The sequence below is a fragment of the Hemicordylus capensis genome, chromosome 8 (assembly GCF_027244095.1).
Source record: "Hemicordylus capensis ecotype Gifberg chromosome 8, rHemCap1.1.pri, whole genome shotgun sequence".
Lineage (NCBI taxonomy): Eukaryota > Metazoa > Chordata > Lepidosauria > Squamata > Cordylidae > Hemicordylus > Hemicordylus capensis.
The window spans coordinates 32,791,966-32,810,854 of NC_069664.1; the positions used below are offsets into that span (position 1 = coordinate 32,791,966).

Consider the following 18,889-nt stretch of genomic DNA (forward strand, 5'->3'; position numbering starts at 1 on the left):
GTCGCCTTCTCGAGTACCAGCCCGCCCCCCGCTCCCCACCGATATTGCTGAGCGCGCCGGCCTCGTGTGCCCAGGCGAGAGAGGGCACCTGCCCGCTGCCGGGGGTCTCCGAGCCGGAGGAGGCACCGTGGCGGTGGGCGGGGAAGCGGGAGCCCGTCCTCCCCTCCCTCCCTCCCTCCCTCCCTCCCTGCCGCCGCCGCCTCTCGCCTGCCGGCTGACAGTAGCAGTAGCGGCAGCGGCGGCGGCGGCGGCAGCGGCAGCAGCTGGCGAAGCGCAAGGCAGGCAGGCGGGCGGGCAGGAGGAGCCGACTCGGCGCATCCGACGACGGGGGAAGCTGGCGAGGGTCGGCCAGGGACGCGGGCAGCGGCAGAGGCAGGGCGCCCGCCCGCCCGCGGCACCGGCCCCCCTGGATGGCATGTGGCTGGTCACTTGCCTCCTGCTGCTCAACTCCTGGACCAGACCCGGTAGGCAGCCGGGCGGGCGGGCGGGCGGGGGGCCGGGCCGGGCCACAGGGGCGCGCGCTCAGCATGCCGTCCAGCTGGGCTTGTGAACGGACGGCCACCTAGCCAGCCCGCCGGCCGGCCGCGAACTTTGCTGGGTGGGCCGGTGGGCAGATGGGCGGGGCTCTCTCGCCCTTGGAGGCCGTGGGGCAGCACCTCCGGCTGCATGGGGGGCCCCTCCGCGACCAACTTCCCCCTGGTACGGGTTCGGAGGGGGGGGAGCCGGCGGGTCCCTGGCGACCTGCCGCCCTTCTCTGGCTCTCGGCTGTTGCTCCAGGGGGCAGGCAGGCTGCCAGCGACGGAAGGGGCATCCCCCCCCCCCGCAGGTTGCTAGAAGGCCGGGAATGGGCAAGCCCAGGCTTGCACCCGGCTGCTTTCGACGTGTGGGTCCCCTGAGCCTCTGCCCCAGAGCGGTTGATTGCGGGTGGGGTGGGATAGTCGCGTTTTGTCCCGGAGCGCCTTCGGGGGCTCGCTGGGGAGGAAGGTCCTGTGTCCACCGGGATTTGCCTGGGCTGGTGGATTTGTAGCTCCCTCTGCATTATTATTTCTTTGCGGGGGGGGGAGCCTATGCTTTGCAGCGGGGGGTGCTTTCCTTTCTTTGCCCCTCCCCTCCCCAGAGCTCAGCGTGTGTAAGGGGTGGGGGCTTCTGCCAGGCTCCCCCAGAAGAGACATCAGTGGGGCCGGAGTGGGAAGAAAATGGTGGTGGTGAGGGTGCCTGCCTCTGCCCTTCTGTGGGGCAGGATGTGGGTCTCCGACTAGCAGTGCCGTGCCCAGGCAGGGTGGGTGCCTGCTTCTTGGGCAGCAGGGCGGGGGGTGGGGGCGGGCTGGCAGAGAAGAGTAGAGCTGGATCCCTGAGCTGGCAATTACGGCCATTAACTCTTTACAGCCTCTGAAATCCACTCAGTAGGGAAATTAAAAATCATGCATCCCCCACCCCCACCTCTCCTCAGCCTGTCTCTGCAGAAACGTCTTTAATTACACGAACATTTCCGAGATCGCAACGCAGCATCTTTCTGTGTGTTGGAGGCAAAAATCCTCAGGCTTCAAGCTGAGTGCGAGACTTTCCCAAGCTTTGTCCTCCCGTCTCCAGTTCTCAAAGTCGACTTAGAGCTCGCTCCTAATCCCATCAGATCGCCCAAGCCCCAGGACGCCTTTCCAACAGCAGCCGCCTCCCTCCAGGGATGCTCCGCTCCAGCAAAGCTCACCCCGCAGTTTGACAGGAATCAGACTGCGGGCGGGCGGGCGGGCGGGAGGGGGGGGGAGGCGAGCTGGGCGCCCGCTCGAGCCGGAGTTTGGCGGCGCTGGTGCCTGCCGGGGCAGCGATTCCTGTCGCGAAACCGGGAGGCCACCAACGCGGCGGCGGCGGCAGCAGCGATGTTGCGGCGGATGAAATTACAACCCGGTTTAGGGTAATCGATCCGTGTGCCACCAGAGCGCAGGCCATTCGCAGCTTCTGCCGTCTGTGCCGCCGGGGGCCAGGAGCCGCGAGAGCAGCGATGTCGGCGGCGCTGCGGGCGGGGAGCGAGCGAGCGCCTTGCCGGGCGCCAGGAGCGGAGCCTTCTTCCCGGCTTGGCGGGCTGCTCCGCGAGCGAAGGGGAAAGTGTCTCTTCCCGGGTGGGCGTCCAAAGCAACACATGGGCAGGAGAGGGACGTGCGGCAGTTGGGCGGCTGTCAGTTGGGAAGAGGTGTGTGTCCGTCCCCCCACCCTGCAAATGGCATACCCCTGGCGCATGGGTCACGCACCCTTTGCGAAAACAAGTTCGAGGAATCATAAGGCAACTTCGTAGTTAAAGCCAGGGCTGCTGACCTGTTTGGGGGATATTTCCCAAACCTTTCTGTGGGGAGGATCTGCTCGTCGCCAGCCTCTGTGCCGGCGTCTGATTTGCCTGCATTTGCATTTCTGCTGTGCAAAAGGAAGAGGAGGAAACAGACACAATGTCGGCTAAAAATCCTTTTGATTTTTCCAGCCAAAATAATAACCGTTTGTTCTAGATCGATGGATTATTTTCAGTGGCAGCAGTTTGGAGAGTGTCTTTGGTGACAGCCGCTCAATCCCGGAGAAGACCAAATTGAGTCTTCTTCAGCAGAACCTCTCACAGCCTCATCCGCTTTTGGGAAGCCATGATTAAAAAAAAAAATGGACCCCTCACGGCTTCTTTGTTAGGAAGTGTTAAACTGGAGCAATTCCAGAAAGTGCACAATCAAACAATGGAGGTTGCCTTACATTGGCATCAGCAATTGAATTGTTTAATGCATGGAAAACCTTTCGATTACTTCATATTTCTGGGCATCAAAGCACAACAGCCTGATGTGTTTGTGTTGCAGAGAAAGGGCTCTGCTTGAACGAAAAAGCAAACAAACCTTTGATTCAAGGGGACGCCAAAGTTGAGAAAGCCCTTTGTGAGCGGGGGTTCCTGGTCTGTGTTTCCAGGTTGTGGTTATTAAAAGAGAGAATCAACACAGGCAGTTGGCAAGGGGCCGCCTGCTGGGAGGCGCTCCTGGGAGCGAGCAGGGATCTGGAGCTGCTTTTAGGACTCCGGAGGGGAGCAGGATCCCGGTGAGGAGGAGGACCCCCCCCACACACACACACACTTGCCCCTTTGCAGACTTGTCCAGAGTCCAAGGGGGCTGGCTGCCCTTCCTGCCTGGGCATCCTTGTGGTGGGGGTGGGGGGCTGATGCCGCCTGTGCTGCTGCTGCTTGCCTCTTCCCCCCCCCCCACCGCCTCCATCCCTGCCTGGTGCTGGTTCATGCTGGCAGCATCCTATTTATGTCCTCTTCTCATATTAAAATCAGCCAGCTATGGAGTTCTTCTCACTTGAAAAAATCCCTGCTCCCTCCCTCCCCCTCATTGAGCTTTGCTTTGTTTGTCTTGGAAATTAAACATGGGATCCTCATTATGCACCAGAGAAATGACTGGCCCCTCATGTTTCAGGTCCTGCTAGGGAGCAGCATTAGGTGCTCACAGTTGGGGGTCAGACCTCCCCGGCTGCTGCCCCGTGGCCACTCGGCTCAGATGAGCCCTTGCCCGAGGCCCTCCCTACCCCCTTGTGGGATGCCAAGCAGCAGACCCCTGAAACCCGGGGGGGGCCTCCCCATCATCCACAGCGCCTGGAGTGGGTGCCCCGTTCTAGCCAGAGCCAGGGAGGATTTGGGCTCCAGGCCTGGCAGTGCTGGAAACTGGTGACAGGGAGCAGCTGGGTGCCTCTCCCCGCCTGTGCTCACCATGTCGGGTGAGGCTGGGCGGCATCTCAGACTTGTCTGTTCATGCTCTCGGCGCCCCCCCCCGGTGCCCTTCTTCCAGGGTCCTTCTCTTTCTGCGCCAGCTGGCATCCAAGGGGGCAAACTTGCCTCTTGGTCTCCCTCTCAGCAGCAGAGAGGCTCCGTGAGAGCGAGAAACCGGAGGCAGCTCTCCTCGCCCGTTCCCTGGTTCAGAGCCTCCCAACATGGCGGCCCACACGGTCTGCAGTGTGATGGGAGGTGTGAATGCATCCCTTCCCAGCCAGCATGGACCAGGGACCAGCAGCTGCTGTTTTCCAGCAGGGAGGGAAGCAAATGTTCCCGGAGCAGAAGAGGGAAGCTGCTGGGCTCCCAGGAGGAGGAGGAGGAGGACATTTTGAAAGGCCTGTTCTGTGTCCGTTCCCTGGGAAGGGGCACAATCCTGCTGGCATCTAAAGGCGAGAGGGGGTTGCCTCGATGTCAGCTTTCTCTTCCGCCTGCTCTCGTTGCCCTGATTTCTTTCCTCCCTCAATGGGCATTTTTCTCTCTTAAAATATTTGGAAGCACAAATTTAGCGGCTGCCCCCCCCCCCCGCACTGGGCATTGCTTAGCTCTGAGAGACTCCCCTCCCTACGGCTAATTCCTGGCTTATTTTTCCTCGGTGGCACTTGCGTGTGGGCCCTGTGGGTGTGCTGCCGCCAAGGGCCCCATGGCGTTGGCCATCACTTGCGTGTGGGCATCAAAGCCCCTGGAGAGGTGTCAGGGTGTCCTCGCCTCCCTTTAGTGGGTCAAGGGCTGCAGATGGGTCACTGCTTCTCCTGGCAAGGGAAGACGTGGTGGTGGCAGCCATTGGTGCTTTGTGGGCTTGGAAGGGTGCAGGTGGAATTTGCTTCCTGCCCGAAAACTGGGCAGAGTTGGGAGCAGCTGGAACAATACGCAGACGGATGCTAGCGTGAGGGTGGGTGCACAGCCCTTCGGAGACAGGCAGCTCCCTTTCCAAGTAGGGCATGGATGGAGCCCCTCGGCTCTCCCCTCCAGCGGGCTTCATCTGGAGTTAGTGAGGTTTCCAAGAGCGGGGTCTGTTTGCAGCGAGCGGTCTGGGAGCCAGTGGCAATCCTGCAGGGCAAAGTCTGGGGCAGATGGGGTGGGGGCTCTAGGGTGGGCACTAGATGCCCTGCGGAGGAGTGTGGGGTGCCGCTGGCTTGGCCAATGGGGCTCTGTCCTCCACGAGGGGTCTGGCGGGGCAGGGGCTTGTGCGGCGCTGGAGTCCGTCCAGCCCCTGCATGTCCCACCATCTCCGACTCCTCTTCCCACCCACAGCCTGACTTCTGGCTTTCCGTCCTGCTCTAGCTTTGGGGAGAGCAGCCCCCCTTCTCTGAGGAGGCTGAGGGGGCTGGTGGGGCAGAGTCCTTGGAAGCGGGCTGCTCTCTGTGGCAAGAGGCAGCAGGGGGGAGGGTCCCGCTCAGCGGCCCCACTCCTCAGGGTGAGCAAGAGCCTGCTTTGTGCAGCCCCCCGCCCCCCGCGTCTCCTTCCCCAGCCCGTCTCACTTGGTGGCTGAACCCACTGCCGGGCCTGGTGGTTCAGAGAGGCACTCCGGCCTCGGCCTTGGCCCCCCTGCTCCAGCCCCCGTGGGCTGCTTGCCCCTTCGCCTGGGTGCTGTGATGAAAGCCGCCCCCTTCCTGAAAGGCAGGGACACGCTTGCTGAGCCTGGCCTCTAGGCCAGGGAAGGAGAGGGGACTCCAGCAGGGCAGGCTTGGGCTGTGTGTGTGAAGGCAACGAGAGACCACCATGCCCGAAGCGGTGGAAAGGGGGCAAATGAGGTCTCCCTGGCCTGGCAGCCCCAGCTGCCCCCTTCCTTGGATGGGGAAGGGCATTTGCCCCCTGAAAGCTGCAGGCAGCACCCTCTGGTCAAAAGTGCCCCCCCACCGCACATCTCAGAAAGAGCCTTGGTATGTTTTGCCCCCAGCAGGTGCCTCCCCACCCATGGCCGGCCGCCTGAGGCTGGGCACCATCTCCCGCGGGCTCTTCTCCTCTTGAGAGTGGCATCCCGGCCCCGCGTGGCAGACCCCCTGCGCTCCTGGCGGGCTCCGCGCATTCTCAGGAGCTGGCTTGGGGCTTGGCAGGGCCCGGAGGCTTCTCGGCTGGGGGTCAATCCACCCCATGGGGCAGCAGAGGGCGGCGGTCTGCCCTGCAGAACTGAGTGCCGGAACGGAGGCTGCTGAAGATTCCACACAGCCGCCTTTTGTGCCAGGCGAAAGGGAGGGAGGAGGGGCTGGGATAGGAGGAGGGGCTCTGCTCACGGTGGGGTCCTCGGGGGGCGGCTGTGGCTTCCTCGGCAGGGCAGCCCCTTTGTGCGGATGTGGCCCCCGTTTCTTCACCACGTGCCGCATGGCGGAGCTCAGCTCAGCTTGCCGCGACTTGGAGGTCTCTCAGGAGCTGCCAGGCACCTGTGAGGCGGGTGAGGCCCCTGATGAAACGGAAACCAGGGCAGGTGGTGGACGGGCGGCTGGTGAACATCCCATCCCTGCTGCCGGCAACCAGTCGGTGGGATGGAATGAGCACCAGGTCGCTGCAGCCCTCAGCCTGCTTCCTTGGAGTCCAGGAGCTTGAGTGATGGATTCCGCTTCATCTAAAGGGAGCAAACGGTCTTGGGGTGGACGGATGTGCTTCCTTGTGGGATGTCAGAGCACTGCCGCTTTCCTGCCGCCTGCCCTCGCTCGAGACCAGTGCAATGCACACCCGGGGGGCGGCGTTCAGGAGGGGAGGCGGGTGGGGCTTCTCCATCCTTCCCCCAAGACCTGTGCTGAACCCAGGTGGGAGCTTCAGCTCCTTGTCCTTGGTGGAAAGGAGCAGCCTCCTCTTGGGGTTCCCCTTCCCATGGCAGGCCCACACTCAGTGATCCTGCGCTTGAAGGAGTCCAGCAAGGAAGGCAAGTAAATATTACAGTGGGATGATGACAAAACGAAGCTCTTTCCCTGGACAAAGCAGAAGTATTAATATTTCAACAAGACCTCTAGGTTGTAATTTCCTCCAATTTAAGAAGATTGCTTGGTGAGGACTCAAATGCGCCTCCTCCTCGGCTGTGCCTCTTTGCCATGGTGCCTTCATGCTGCTGCTGGCACTGCCCTCCATGGGGGGGGCACTCTGTATGGAGCCTCCCCCGCCCCCCCCCCCCCGTGTCTGCGCCATCACTGAAGGTTGGGTCTAAATTAATGCCTCTGATATGTAGGTTACAGCCAAGGCTTGTGACCAGATGCCAGGAGTGATTTCTGCTTTAAAAATATTGCAAGGCTATTTCCACATGTTTAATCTCTCCTGGTGATTTGGAGGCAGTTTTATGAAACATGGAATTAGGATGGTGCTCACCGTTAAATGGTAAAGGAGATTAGATGGATTTAACTCTATGCGTCTGTCTCCTAACTACTACCAATCCCATAACTTCAATTTTCTATTAAAAATCCATTCCGCCCCTTTTGACCTGCAAAAGCTTTACTAGTAATTTGAATGCTTCTCATTTTTAACCCCACCCCATTTGTGTCGCTAACTTCGCCCAGGAGGGCTCCTCCTCGTGGGGCTCCTCCGTGGAGCTCCGGACTCCAGAGCAAGCCGTCTGGAGCGCCTGCGCTGGGCGGAGGGGGCTTGCGTGGATGAGGCCTCCTCCTCCTCCTCCTCCTCCTCTCTAGCAGTGCTCATTTGCAATTGTGGCGCCACACCTCCCGTGGATCCAGGGCGCAGGGTGGGGCGGCCCCTTCTCGGCCTGGGTGGTTTGCTCTCTCTTCTCTTCGAGGAGGACCTCGCTGGGTGTGGAGAGGAGCCAGAGTGGGGCAGGTGGCATCCTCTGGGTGGGGCTGGGGAGCTTCTGGCTGGGCCTGCCCCTCAGAAGGCCAGTGGGGGGCATCTGTCTGGGGGCAGGGGGAGAGCCCGCCACCTTCGGCTTCCTGTCCTGCTGGGAGGGGAGAGCGAGGGGATCCGCGCTGGGTCCAGCCAGGCAGTCTTTGCTCCAGGGCCCTGGGCCCACTGGCCCCTGCTTGCCGCCCACTGCGGGCTGGTGCATGGTAGTCAGAAGTGTGGGTCACGCAGCAGCCGCCAAGGTGTCTCACGCAGCAGGCTAGATGGACGACTGAGCAATACGGAGCCATAATAATCGAGCTCAATACGGAGCTAGAGAGACCAACGGTGGTCTGACTCCGTGTTCCTCCTAGGCTCCCCGGACCCTCCCCAAGAAGGAAGACCCAGCAGGTCTCTGGAGCAGATGCTTCCTGCCTGCAGCTCTGGGGAGGCATCTCTGTGTCTGTGCATGTGCAGAGGGAGCGTTTCCGGGCGCTCCTCCTCAGGCCCTGCTCCAGAGATTCCTGGTGTCTTGCAGCTCTGTTGGTGGTCCGTATGCTTATGAGAGAAGCCCGGAGGGGCTCCAGGGCAGTGAGGCCGCGAAGGAGGCCAGCTTTGGGGTTCAGGACGGCGGGAGAGGAGATGGCTTCCTCATGCCCGCTGCCCTCACGATGCAAGCAGCAATATTCCCACCCCCACCCCCGGCTTCTGGCCCAGCGCGAATGGTCTCGCGGCTGCCCTGAGGTGCGGTGTGTATGGCTGGCCCGATCCGGCTGGGATGATGGCCTTTCCTCCAATGAGCAGTTGGGGCTGCAGCCTCCCCGAAGGGCAGCAACCGCCTCAGCTCAGCACCGGAAGAGATGGGCCCTTTGGCTGCTCCTGGCTGCTCCGCTGGGGAGACCACGCAGGCGGAGGACGGGCCCGGCAGTGGCGGCGGCAGTGGCAGTGGGTCTGCTGGAGGCACCGCTGGGATCGGAGCCCAAGGAGCGGCTAATTCCTTGGCACGGCACGCTCTGCCCTCAATCTCTGTCCTTCCACCGACTTAGAAGTAGCACAGCTAAAAAAAGAAGGCCAGCCTGAGTGGCTTTGGGGGCCTCTGGCTGGCGGACTCCGGCAGGACTGGGCACCCAGGTGCTGGACAGACCCCAGCGAAGAGGAGGCAGAGCAGACAGGCGGGGGGGCGGGGGGGCCTGTGGTGCGGGTGTGCGCTGGCATCTGGCATCTGGGCTGCGCAGGTGGCCGTGTGGCTTCCTTGCACGCAGGAGGACAAAGGCGCCCTCTGTCCAACCCCGGCATCCCGGCCCAGATCAGGCATGTAGGGAGAAGCAACGGGTGGGAGTGACTCCTGTGGGGCTGACCCTGCAAGGGGCCTTCCCCATGGGAGATTCAGGACGCTTCTGGCTGATCTTTGGAGGGCAGCACAAGGCCTGTCAGTTCTTGAGAAATTAGGGGTGTCAGGGCAGAGAGATTGTGTGGTGAGCGGACGGGGGCGGGGGAGAACGATGCATTGGCTGGATCCAGACCCTGCCTTCGGTGGCTGAGTGGCATTTCCTCTGGCCAGTAATGATGATGGAATGGAGAAATCCCTTGCCCCACACCACCAACTGCTCCCCCCACCACCCCTGCCATTGGGGGTGGGGTGGGGTGGGGGGGTTTCCTTCTTCCCAGGATACCTGCTGGCCAAGAGTACCACCCCCTCTGGAGAAATCTTTGCCGGGCCCCCCATGTCAGGCCAGGTGCTCATGATGGCCAGGCCTTGGCAGGGGGTGAACTCAGCAGGCTGCCTCCTGCCCCGCTTGTTGTGTGGGACGCATCCCATTGTTTGCATGCTCCATTTGCAGGAGGGCTGGTTGAGGGGACCCCCCCAGGTAGGGCGGCACACGGCTGAGGGCCCTCCTGCGGTGCCGGCTGCCTGACTCCCAGCTTGGGATCTTGGGCAGATGCTGCTTCTGTGAGCTCTGAAGCCGGAGTGGCTCCTCCTCATGATCTGGGTGGATATGCCTGCAGGCTGGCCATTCGTCAGGTGCAGCTGCACAGCTAACACACACACACCCCCGGCTTGCTAGGCTTTGCAGTGTGTGGGCCAAAGGATGCCTGCGAGCCTTCTCTGCCTGGTTTTGGTGCTTCGTGGCAGTTGCCAGGGCTGCCGGAGAACCTTTTCTCTGGTCTCTGCTAAGAGCGGGGTTGTTCTTCTTCACGGGTCTTGGCTCTTTTCCTGTTCTGGGCTGGGGTGCATGTCTGGAGGGGTCAGTTCCTGCCTCCTGGGGAAGTTGTGTCAGAGGCTGAAAGCGAGGGCTGGGGGTGCTTTCAACGAAGTCTGCTCTGCAAGGCTGTTGTAGAGGAGAGCCACGGACTGCTGGATGATTATTGGTCCTCTTGAGGAGGCACTGGGATGTGAGGTGGGGTGGGAAGCAGCCCGTGGCAGCAATCGCTGGTGGGCACACGCCACTTGGGGTCTTCGGGGGGGGACGCGTCTAGTGCTGCTGCTCCCCGGTGGTGATGCTTCTCCCCTCCCTCTCTCCAGTGCACACGGAGGATGTTGCAACCAGCCTCTACTTTGTGAACGACTCCATCCAGCAGGTGACCTTCTCCAGCACTGTCGGGGTGGTGATCCCCTGTCCGGCTGCCGGGTCTCCCAGTGCCACCCTTCGCTGGTACCTCGGCACTGGGGATGACATCTATGATGTCCCACACATCCGCCACGTCCACGCCAATGGGACGCTGCAGCTCTACCCCTTCTCGCCATCTGCCTTCAACAGCTTCATCCACGACAACGGCTATTTCTGCACCGCAGAGAACTCCGCGGGCAAAATCAGGAGCCCAAATATCCGGGTCAAAGCAGGTATCGGCTGTGGGGTGTGTGTGTTGGGGGGGGGGTGTTGTCTCTTGCACCCATCAGCTTGGCCTGGCAGTGGAGGGAGGAGGGAGGGGAGGCCTGGCGGGCCGCGTTCTGCTGACTGCAGCCACTGGTCCGGCTCGGTACATTTGGTCCCAGAGAACGAGGAACGTCTCATCAGAGGAATCAAGAGACCTCTGGTAGGCAGGAGCTGCTCATCCTAAAGAGCGGGGGCTGGGGGCGCAGCTCGGGTGGTCCCCCCCCTCTCCCGCCTGGCCCTAGAGCCCTGCTGCCTGCGGACTGCGCACAGCTCTCCCTGACGAATGGCCAGCCCCCAGGCAGCACAGCTCTTGAGTGGGGCAGGAAGGGAGAGAGAGGAGCAACCTCAGCTGCCCGGCTTGTTAGGACAAGTGGCTGTTGCTTGGAGGGTGCCTGTCTGCTGGGGGAGACTTCTGCCCTGGGCCGTTTCTGGCAACACCCTGGAGGGGCCCTGTGGGTTGGGCTGGATGGGGCTTCCTGCTGAGTGTGCCCCCCACCCCTCCCTCCCACATACATAGGCGAGGTCACTTTGCCAGCCAGCTGCAGCCCAAGCGTGCTGGTGGCTAATTGGGCAGTGAGCAGGGGTGAGCAGAGGGGGAGGGCTCCTCCGGCCAATGATTGACAGAGGCCGGGCGGGCCCAGAGCCCCCTGTGGCTTCATTAGGTAACCTATTAGGTGCTGGGCTGCTGGCAAGGCCCCCACCGCACTTTCTCCCTTCATGGCACGGCCCCCGCGCAAACTGGCGGTACATACACCAGAAGTGAATTATTTACTAGAATTACCAACTGATGGGGATGCGAGGGGCAGGCGGGCGGGTGTCTACCTTGCACTGGCATTTTGTTTTAAAAAGCAGAGAGCAAGTACTAGTCTCTTGGCCCAGGGCCGGGGCCGTGCTGTGCAGGGGGGGCAGCCCTTCTCTGGCTCCCCGGCTGGATTTCTGCCAGAGGGCTCTCCCCAGGCCAAGACGCCCCCATCTGTGAGAGCTGCAGGGGCCCGGTGGGGGTGGGGGTGGGGGTGCCGCCCTGAGGGCGCAGCCCCCGCCAGCCCCCTTCCTGGCACGGATCCTGCCTTGGAAAGGCGTCCTCCCTGCCAGCCAGGCTGTGTGCTGAGCCATCCCCCTGAGGGCCAGGAAGGCCCGGCTGGACCAGACACGGGGGCCTCCGCCTGCCTCCAGAGGAGCACCTGTGATCACCTGTGGCTGCATCAGGTGGTGCCCTTAGCTAAGACTGCACACTTGGAACGCCAGACGTGCACACACACACACACACCCCCCACACACACTCATTTTGGGGACTCCAGCATAGTTGTGTGAGCTGGGATTGTGCACACTCCACAAGGAATGGCTGGGAAGGCTGTTCTCTCCAGACTGTGGAATGTGGAAAATGCATCCCAAAGAAGTCTTCATGGGAGGGGAAAGGAGGAGCTGGGTCCAGATGCCCCTCATGGCTAAGGGGGGGGGGGGAGGGGGTGCTCAACAGATGGGTGGGGGCGGGGCCTCTATTGGAGCCTCCTTGTTTGGACGCCAGCTTAGAGAGCGCCAGCAGCAGGTACATGATGGCGAAGGCGGGCTGGGGGGCTGGGGGGCTGTCTTGGTGCTCTAGGGGCTGGCAGCCCCGGTCTGCAGTCTGATGCTGCAGCAGGTCAGAGGCGGCATGGCACCTTTTTGTCCCCCTCCGGCGGGGTCAGTACTGCAGCTCCCCAGGGCTTCAGACGGGTCTTTCCCAGCCCCCCCCCCGCCCGGAGAAGCTGCCAGGGATCCCGCCGGGGCCCTTCTGCCGGCCAAGTGGGGGCTCTCCCCCACCCCCTTGCTCCTCTGGGCTCAGGTGCTTCTCCCACTGCGCGCCTTTCTTCTTAGACAGGCTCCTGGCATGTGATGGAATTGTGCGTGTTCCGCCCTGTGACACGACTTGCCTTTGTTCTTTCTAGTGAGAGATGCGATATTTTATGTGCTTTGTGGTATGTTTTGCCAGGTGGTGGATTGTGTCCTGGAGAAGGGGATGAAATCTGCAAGCGAGGCCAGGGCTTCCTGCCCAGTGGTCCTCCAGATGCTCCTGAAGGACAGCTCCCATCATCCCCAGTCACAATCAATTGAGAGCTGGTCTCTGGGAAGAGGGCTGGTCTGGTGGGGGCAAGCAGGACTCGTCCCCTTAGCTAAGCAGGGTCAGCCCTGGTTGCATTTGAATGGGAGACTTGATGTGTGAGCTCCGGAAGAGATTCCCCCACTCAGGGGATGGAGCCGCTCTGGGAAGAGCATCGAGATTCCAAGTTCCCTCCCTGGCAGCATCTCCAAGACAGGGCTGAGAGACACTCCTGCCTGCCACCTTGGGGAAGCCGCCACCAGAGTCTGTGTTGACAATGCTGAGCTAGATGGACCAAGGGTCTGACTCAGTATATGGCAGCTTCCTATGTTCCTATGATGGGAGTTGTAGTTCGGAAACACCAGGACTCGAGTACCATTGGATTGGAACCCCTGACTGAGGCCAAGGGGTTGCTGTGGGGAGGAGTAGCCCTGTGTGTGTGTGTGTGTGTGTGTGTGTGTGGCAGGGGGGGGAGGTTCAGGAGACTGGCCTCCAGTAAGTCAGAAGCCGATGGGCTGTGCTAAAAGTGGAGGGTGCACCTCCCCATCTGCCGGCCTGCTGCTCCCTCCCACTGACCGCCTGCCCCTTTCCCTCTCTCTCTTCCCTGCTCCAGTTTTCAGGGAACCTTACACAGTCCGGGTGGAGGATCAAAGGTCAATGCGTGGAAACGTGGCTGTTTTCAAGTGCCTCATCCCTTCTTCGGTGCAAGAATACGTCAGTGTTGTGTCCTGGGAGAAAGATACGGTCTCCATCAGCCCAGGTAAGGGAGGAGGCACCCTCCCTCCTGCCCCCTTTTGCTCGTGGTGCTTCCTGGGGTGGCCTCCTCACGGTGGTGCCACTCTCTTGCTCTCTGGCGGCGGTCAAGTGAGGCAGGCGGAGGACTGGGTCGCTGCTGGCCATCTGGGCATGAGCAAGGCGTCTGAGCAGGGGGGCAGAGGCGTGGGGTGGATGGGTCCCCAAGGCCGGCCCGACTCTAGGCAGGGATCCCTTGGCGCTTGGCTCTGGCTCTGGGCGCCAGCCAAGGGACGGAAATGGTGGGACAGAAATGCTCCCCCACCCAGGAGGAGCCAGACCAGGATGACGGTGTTTGGCTCAGAAGTGCCGCGGGGCGAAACGCACCCAGTGGCTGTGGACAGCAGGCGGAGCTCTCCAGGGAGAGAAGGGCTGGGGGCCTGTTTTGCAGGCCACAACTGGCCTTCAAGACTGCCCATCTTTCAGCCCAAGGGAATGTGGGGCCAGCCTCCGGCGGGGTGACCCCTGCCCCCAATGCCCCAGTTCTGCAGAGGGTTTGGAGAGGCCCCCGAGAGGGTTGCCGAGGGAGCCCCACCCTTCCGTTTGACCTTTTCAGTGCATGCTCCGCGTGATGAGAAGGAAAGGGAAACGGGTTTTATAAATTGCCCATTGATTTGTGAGCAACATTTGCCCAGGGCAGCGACTGCTTTGGATGGTGCTCCTGAGCAGCTCTGTGTTTGTTCTCAGAGGCTGGGCCCAGCACTCTGGGGTGTGCTTGCCACGTGGTGGCTGGGGACCATTCCAGTGCCCCCACCCCAGCAGTGGTCCCTCTCATTCCCCCCCCCATCTCTGGGCGGAAGGAGTTTTGTTGCAGGCGGCAGCAGCAGCAAGGCAGTGTGTGCATTCAGAGCGGGGCCTTCCCAGTTCAGCCTGAGCGGGCTCTAAACTGAACGGAGTGGACATCCCAAGACTTGTGAGCGTGCGCACGCCTTAGAGGGAACCGTGCTCCCCAGGACTGAGGAGCCACATTAAAAGACCGGCCCAGGCGGCAGCAGCTGGAGGGGGGGCGGCAGATGGCGAAAGGCTGCCGGGGTTTGCAGGACAAACCTGACGACCACTGAGCTCAGCCCAGAGGGAGGACCCGGCCCCATGGTCTCGATCCTGACTGTGGGAGTCGGCTGGGTCTGGTCACTCCCCTCCTGTGTCTGCTTGCTGCTCTGACCCTTTGAAGCTGCTCCCCTCCGAGGAGGAGCCGCTCCGCAGCCGAGCTGGAGCTGGAGAGGAGTTTGCGGCCGGGTCCTCTGGCTCCCACGGTCGGTCTCCATGCCTCCTCTTGGGCTGAGGTGGTGGCAGGTGTTCCGGGGCCAGCTGTGGAGGCCTTGTGGCCTCCCTGCGGCCCGGCTGGTGTGTCACTCTGCTTCTTGGGCTGTGGCTGCAGAGAGGGGGGAGTCTGAGCAGCCTGGCTCTCTCCACGAGTTCCCTGAGTCTGGGTCCTGCGGCTGGTGACCCAGAGAGGAAGGCTTGGGCGGCGGGGCACAACTCCGGTCTCTTTCCCGGGATTTTCCTCGGCAGAGCCCAGGAAGCATTGCAGTCTGTGTCAGCCAGTGGGTGGGCTCCTCTGTGCGACCAGCCCCAGGAGGAGTGTGGGGAGAGGACCTTGGTGCTGCTGGAAGGGTTCTGTGGACGCCTGGGGGGTGCGGCCCGAGGCCGCCTTTGTCCTGCTCGGGAACTGGGAGTGTTGCAGCCGCGGCCTTGCTGGGCCTTCCCAGGCTCCAGGCATTCCCGAAAGAGGCCCCCAGCACCAACCGGCAGCACTCCGTGTGAAGCCTCGGGTCTGGATGGGAAGGCGGGATGCTTGATGGGGGAGAGGCTTGCACTGGTCAACCTTTTCCAGTGCTGGGCTGTGCCTGGAGCCCAGGGGGGGCGAGCAGCCCTCCTGAGGTCCGGTCCAGGTAGGGAAGACTGCTCTCTTCCCCAGGCTTCTTCCGCCCTCCTTGCCGGCTGGGCCCGTCTGCTCTTCGTTGCGGCTGTCCTTCTCGGCCTCGGGGGGCGGGGGGGGGGAGGCTCCGGGCGTGCCCTGCTGTGGCCTTGGCTGGCTCCAGGCTCTTGTTCCCGGCAACCCAAGTCACTGGAAACCATGTCGAGAGACAAGCTGTGGCTGAGCTTGCTGCCGAGGCAGGCACCGGGTGGCCACCCGGGATCTTCACTGCTGGCCCATTCCCACTGCTGAGTGGCCTGGTGGTGGCTTCCCTGCTGCCGCCGCCGCCGCCACCCTGTGGCCCTTTTGGTCACATTTGGGCTCTCTGGCAACCAGTGGATTTCTGAGAGATTTCTGTCTCCCCCCCCCGCCCCTGGCCCAGGTCCTCCTGGGCAGCACAGTCAGGCTGGGTGGGGTGTCTGCTTGTGTGCTGGGGGAGGGCGGAAGGGAGGGGCCTTTGCACAGATGCAGCTCCCTGCTCTGCTTTGCATGGCTGCAGCGTCCCCCTCTCCCTGCCTTCTGTTTGCCAAATCACTAGCTGCATCTTTTGGTTAACTTGGCGACACTGAAATGTACCCTGAAATCAAAGATAAATGATCATACAGAAGGTTATCCTGCCCATAAATCACCATTAGGCGGCCTCGTTTTTGTTTAATGCCTGCCTAACTGTGGTGCTGTCTAAAACTGTGTGTTTAGTCAAGTCAAGGGTTGCAGCAGAGAAATTACAGGTTTTCCAGAAACCCATTTGCTTTGCTGGTGCTCACATCAAAACCAATCCTGCCGCTCGCTCCGTCCCCCCGCAAACGTGTGGTGCCACTCGCTGAGTCCCGGCATTTAATGGAGGCCCGAATGGCGGGCTTTGTGTGTGACTCCGCTGCACACCAAGGCTGTGATTCTGCACGCCGCCGCGGCTCAGGATGGCTCCTGATCTATTAGCGCTTTAGAAATGCGTTTCGGTGGGAGTGCAGCCAGCGCATCAAGCCTCCTCCAGGGTTTCCCTCCTTCCGGTGGGAGCAGAGAAGAGCTGAGAAGGTAATGAAAATCCTCCAGCAAAACTTCATTTTACGCTACAAAACCTCGTCATGTGTGCTGGGGCGGGCGGGAGCTGAAGTACAGGTGACAAAGCAGACGAGAGGAAGCCGATGCAGGTCTTGCCTGTCGAACCCAGTGCGGAAGGATAGGCCTGGGAAACACCAGGAGGAGGTCTTCTCCTCCGCCTTTCCTCCCTTCCCACCTTGGGATCTCCATTATTGGGATTATCTGTACTGGAGCTAATTCTGCGAGAGACAAGGTGGGTGGGGTGAAGTCAGCGGACACATTTCCTGTGCCGGTTTCAGGGCGTCCACAGGGCTGGACTGACGCGGGGAAGAGGCCTGAGAGCGAGCCGTCTTGAGCTGGTTGAGGACACGAGGGGGTGTTGTGGTGTGTGGAGCTGGGCTCCGGCTGGCTGGCTGGTCTCCATTTTTGCAAGGGAGGGGCCGGTGGGCAAGAGGTCATTTGTGTATGTTCCCAAAGGTCTGAGAGAGGAGGAGAATCAAAGAAAGGGGGGCTTCATTGGCCATTGACAGCAAGGCCAGTTTTTTGGACTCCTTGCTCAGACAGCCAGGGTGGAATGGGCCATTTTCGTCTGCTCTTGCGCCCCCCCCCCCGCCCCAGTGTTGAGCTCCCCACTCTCTCTCTCCTGCTGTTTACAAGCCTTGGCATCATTGATAGTAAAGGAGTGCCCGCCTGCCCGCTTGCCTGCCTGCCTGCTATGAGTTTAAAGATTGATCCAGTTATTTTGGCTCATCATTATGTGATGTTTGGAGAGGTAAAATTAACCCTCCATTTTAGGGAGAGGGACCCCTTTTCTGCATTTGCTGTTTTTCCAGTCCCTTTTCTGTCTCTGCTGTGTGTTAACACTTAGTCTTTAATAATCTGGAAGCAAGTGAAACTATATATTTTAAAAAATCATTTTATTTTCTCTCCAAATATAACGAGTGCCTAGAGACTCAGCATGAGGCTACCCAAAATTAAAGATGCGGCGAGTATTTATGGCAGTTGTGCTCCCATCCATATTTGGCTGCCTGCACGGAGGAGCCTTTGGCTGCAGGTCCCCACACAAGGCCCACACGCTCCTGCCTCCTCCTCCTCCTCCTCCCCCCAGGCAGGGCCTTGCTTGGGCTCAGAGAATCCCGCTTTGTCCGTTCTCAAAGAGCGCTCTCTGTGGAGTGCAGTGGCTTCCTGCCACCACAAAGGGCTGGAAGCTGGGGTGCTCAGCACCAGGACAGGAGCTGAAAGAGGAGTCTTGTTTGCACTCTGTGAGGCGGGGGCCGGGGGGGGGGCAGCAATCCACAGCAGAACAACTGTCCCAGCTGCTGGCTTTATAACTCTTTGCTTGCCTGCTATCAGTGTTGGCTGGCTTGATGCAATTGCTCTCCACCGCTGCTGCTGCTGCCATGGCCTGAGGAGGAGCCGCAGAGCTGCAAGAGCCCTACCTGGCTCCTCCCAAGTGCATCAGCACCACCAGCAGCGGTGACCCCAGCGACACTCTGGCTCTCCAGTAGCTGTAGCAGGAAATTGCCCAGCTCTCAGTTGCACCTGGGTGTGCCTTGCACAGGCATGAAGAGGAATTTGTAGGTGTGACGTGTGCAAAAGTGGAGGGTAGAAATGCGATTGGCAGGCAAGAGGAGGGGGACGTGGGGTTCCCCTCCCTAAAGTGGTGATTCTTTTTATTGGGCGGGGGGAGAGCAACTGGCCCTCTCCATCCCCAGCACAGCATCCTTCCAGTGGCTGTTGCTGGTGTCTATCTTATGTTTCTTCTTAGATTGGGGAAGGAGCCACCATAATTATGTATTTATATCTATGTACACTGCTTTGGGAACTTTTGTTGGGGGTTATGGTTGGGGGAGAGGCAAGAACCTCCCCAGTAGCTGCTGTGAGCAGGTATTGAGGGGCCAGCCAGGCCTCCCCCCCACCCCCGAGGGAAGCATTTCAATGGAGGCAAGACTTGTGCAGTGGTGAGGCGTGGGAAGGGTCCCGTCTGGCTGGGGCAGAAGCTGAGGGGCACTGAGGCCATCTTGGAGCCTGGACCGCAAGGCCTTGGGAGGCTCCCCGCCCCCCCCCCCCGGCTGCATCATTGTTTAACACATAGGTTCTTGAGGGCACAAACCACACCGCCTGGGACAGACTAAAGAGGATTGGGGGGGGGCCCAGGGTGTGTGGAGGCCCTGGACTCCAGCCCCCCAAGTCCAGGGGCAAGAGTGCCTCTGGGCAGAAATCTCTTCCTAGCAGCAGCAAGGATCTGGCCTAGGCTGCCTTGCAGAAGGGGCTGGCTGGCTGCAACCGTGTGACCTTGCTCAGTCCAAGGGTGGCGGGAGGCCTGCTGTTGGAGAAGGCAGCCTTTGACTGAGTGCTTCTGCAAAAGGAGGCAGGTCTTGACACACAGGCAGGCAGGAGAAACCCCTGCGAGCAGGGGCGTATCTAGGGTAGGGCGGGCAGGGCACGTGCCCCGGGCGCCACTTGAAGGGGGGCACCATTTTGTGAAAAAAATTTTTTAAGGCTGCTGAAAACAAAATGGCCACCGCACATGCTCAGATGGCCTCTGTGAGGCCCTAGGCCATGCCAGGCCTTGCAGAGGTCATTTGAGTATGCACGGTGGCCATTTTGTTTCCAGCAGCCATTTTTTTAAAAAAAGATTA

The 18,889-nt window shown here is 61.0% G+C and overlaps 1 protein-coding gene across 3 annotated transcripts in view; it reads left to right on the forward strand.

Moving 5' to 3' along the window:
* Positions 1-241: 241 nt before the first annotated feature.
* DSCAML1 (DS cell adhesion molecule like 1) overlaps positions 242-18,889 on the forward strand; it is a 125,522-nt gene continuing 106,874 nt past the window's right edge. For all 3 annotated transcript variants that reach the window (XM_053269794.1, XM_053269795.1, XM_053269797.1), the window contains exons 1-3: positions 242-464; positions 10,071-10,388; positions 13,113-13,259. In XM_053269794.1, the coding sequence (XP_053125769.1) occupies positions 416-464; positions 10,071-10,388; positions 13,113-13,259 (514 nt within the window). In that variant the 5' untranslated portion in view covers positions 242-415. The remainder of the gene's footprint in view (positions 465-10,070; positions 10,389-13,112; positions 13,260-18,889) is intronic.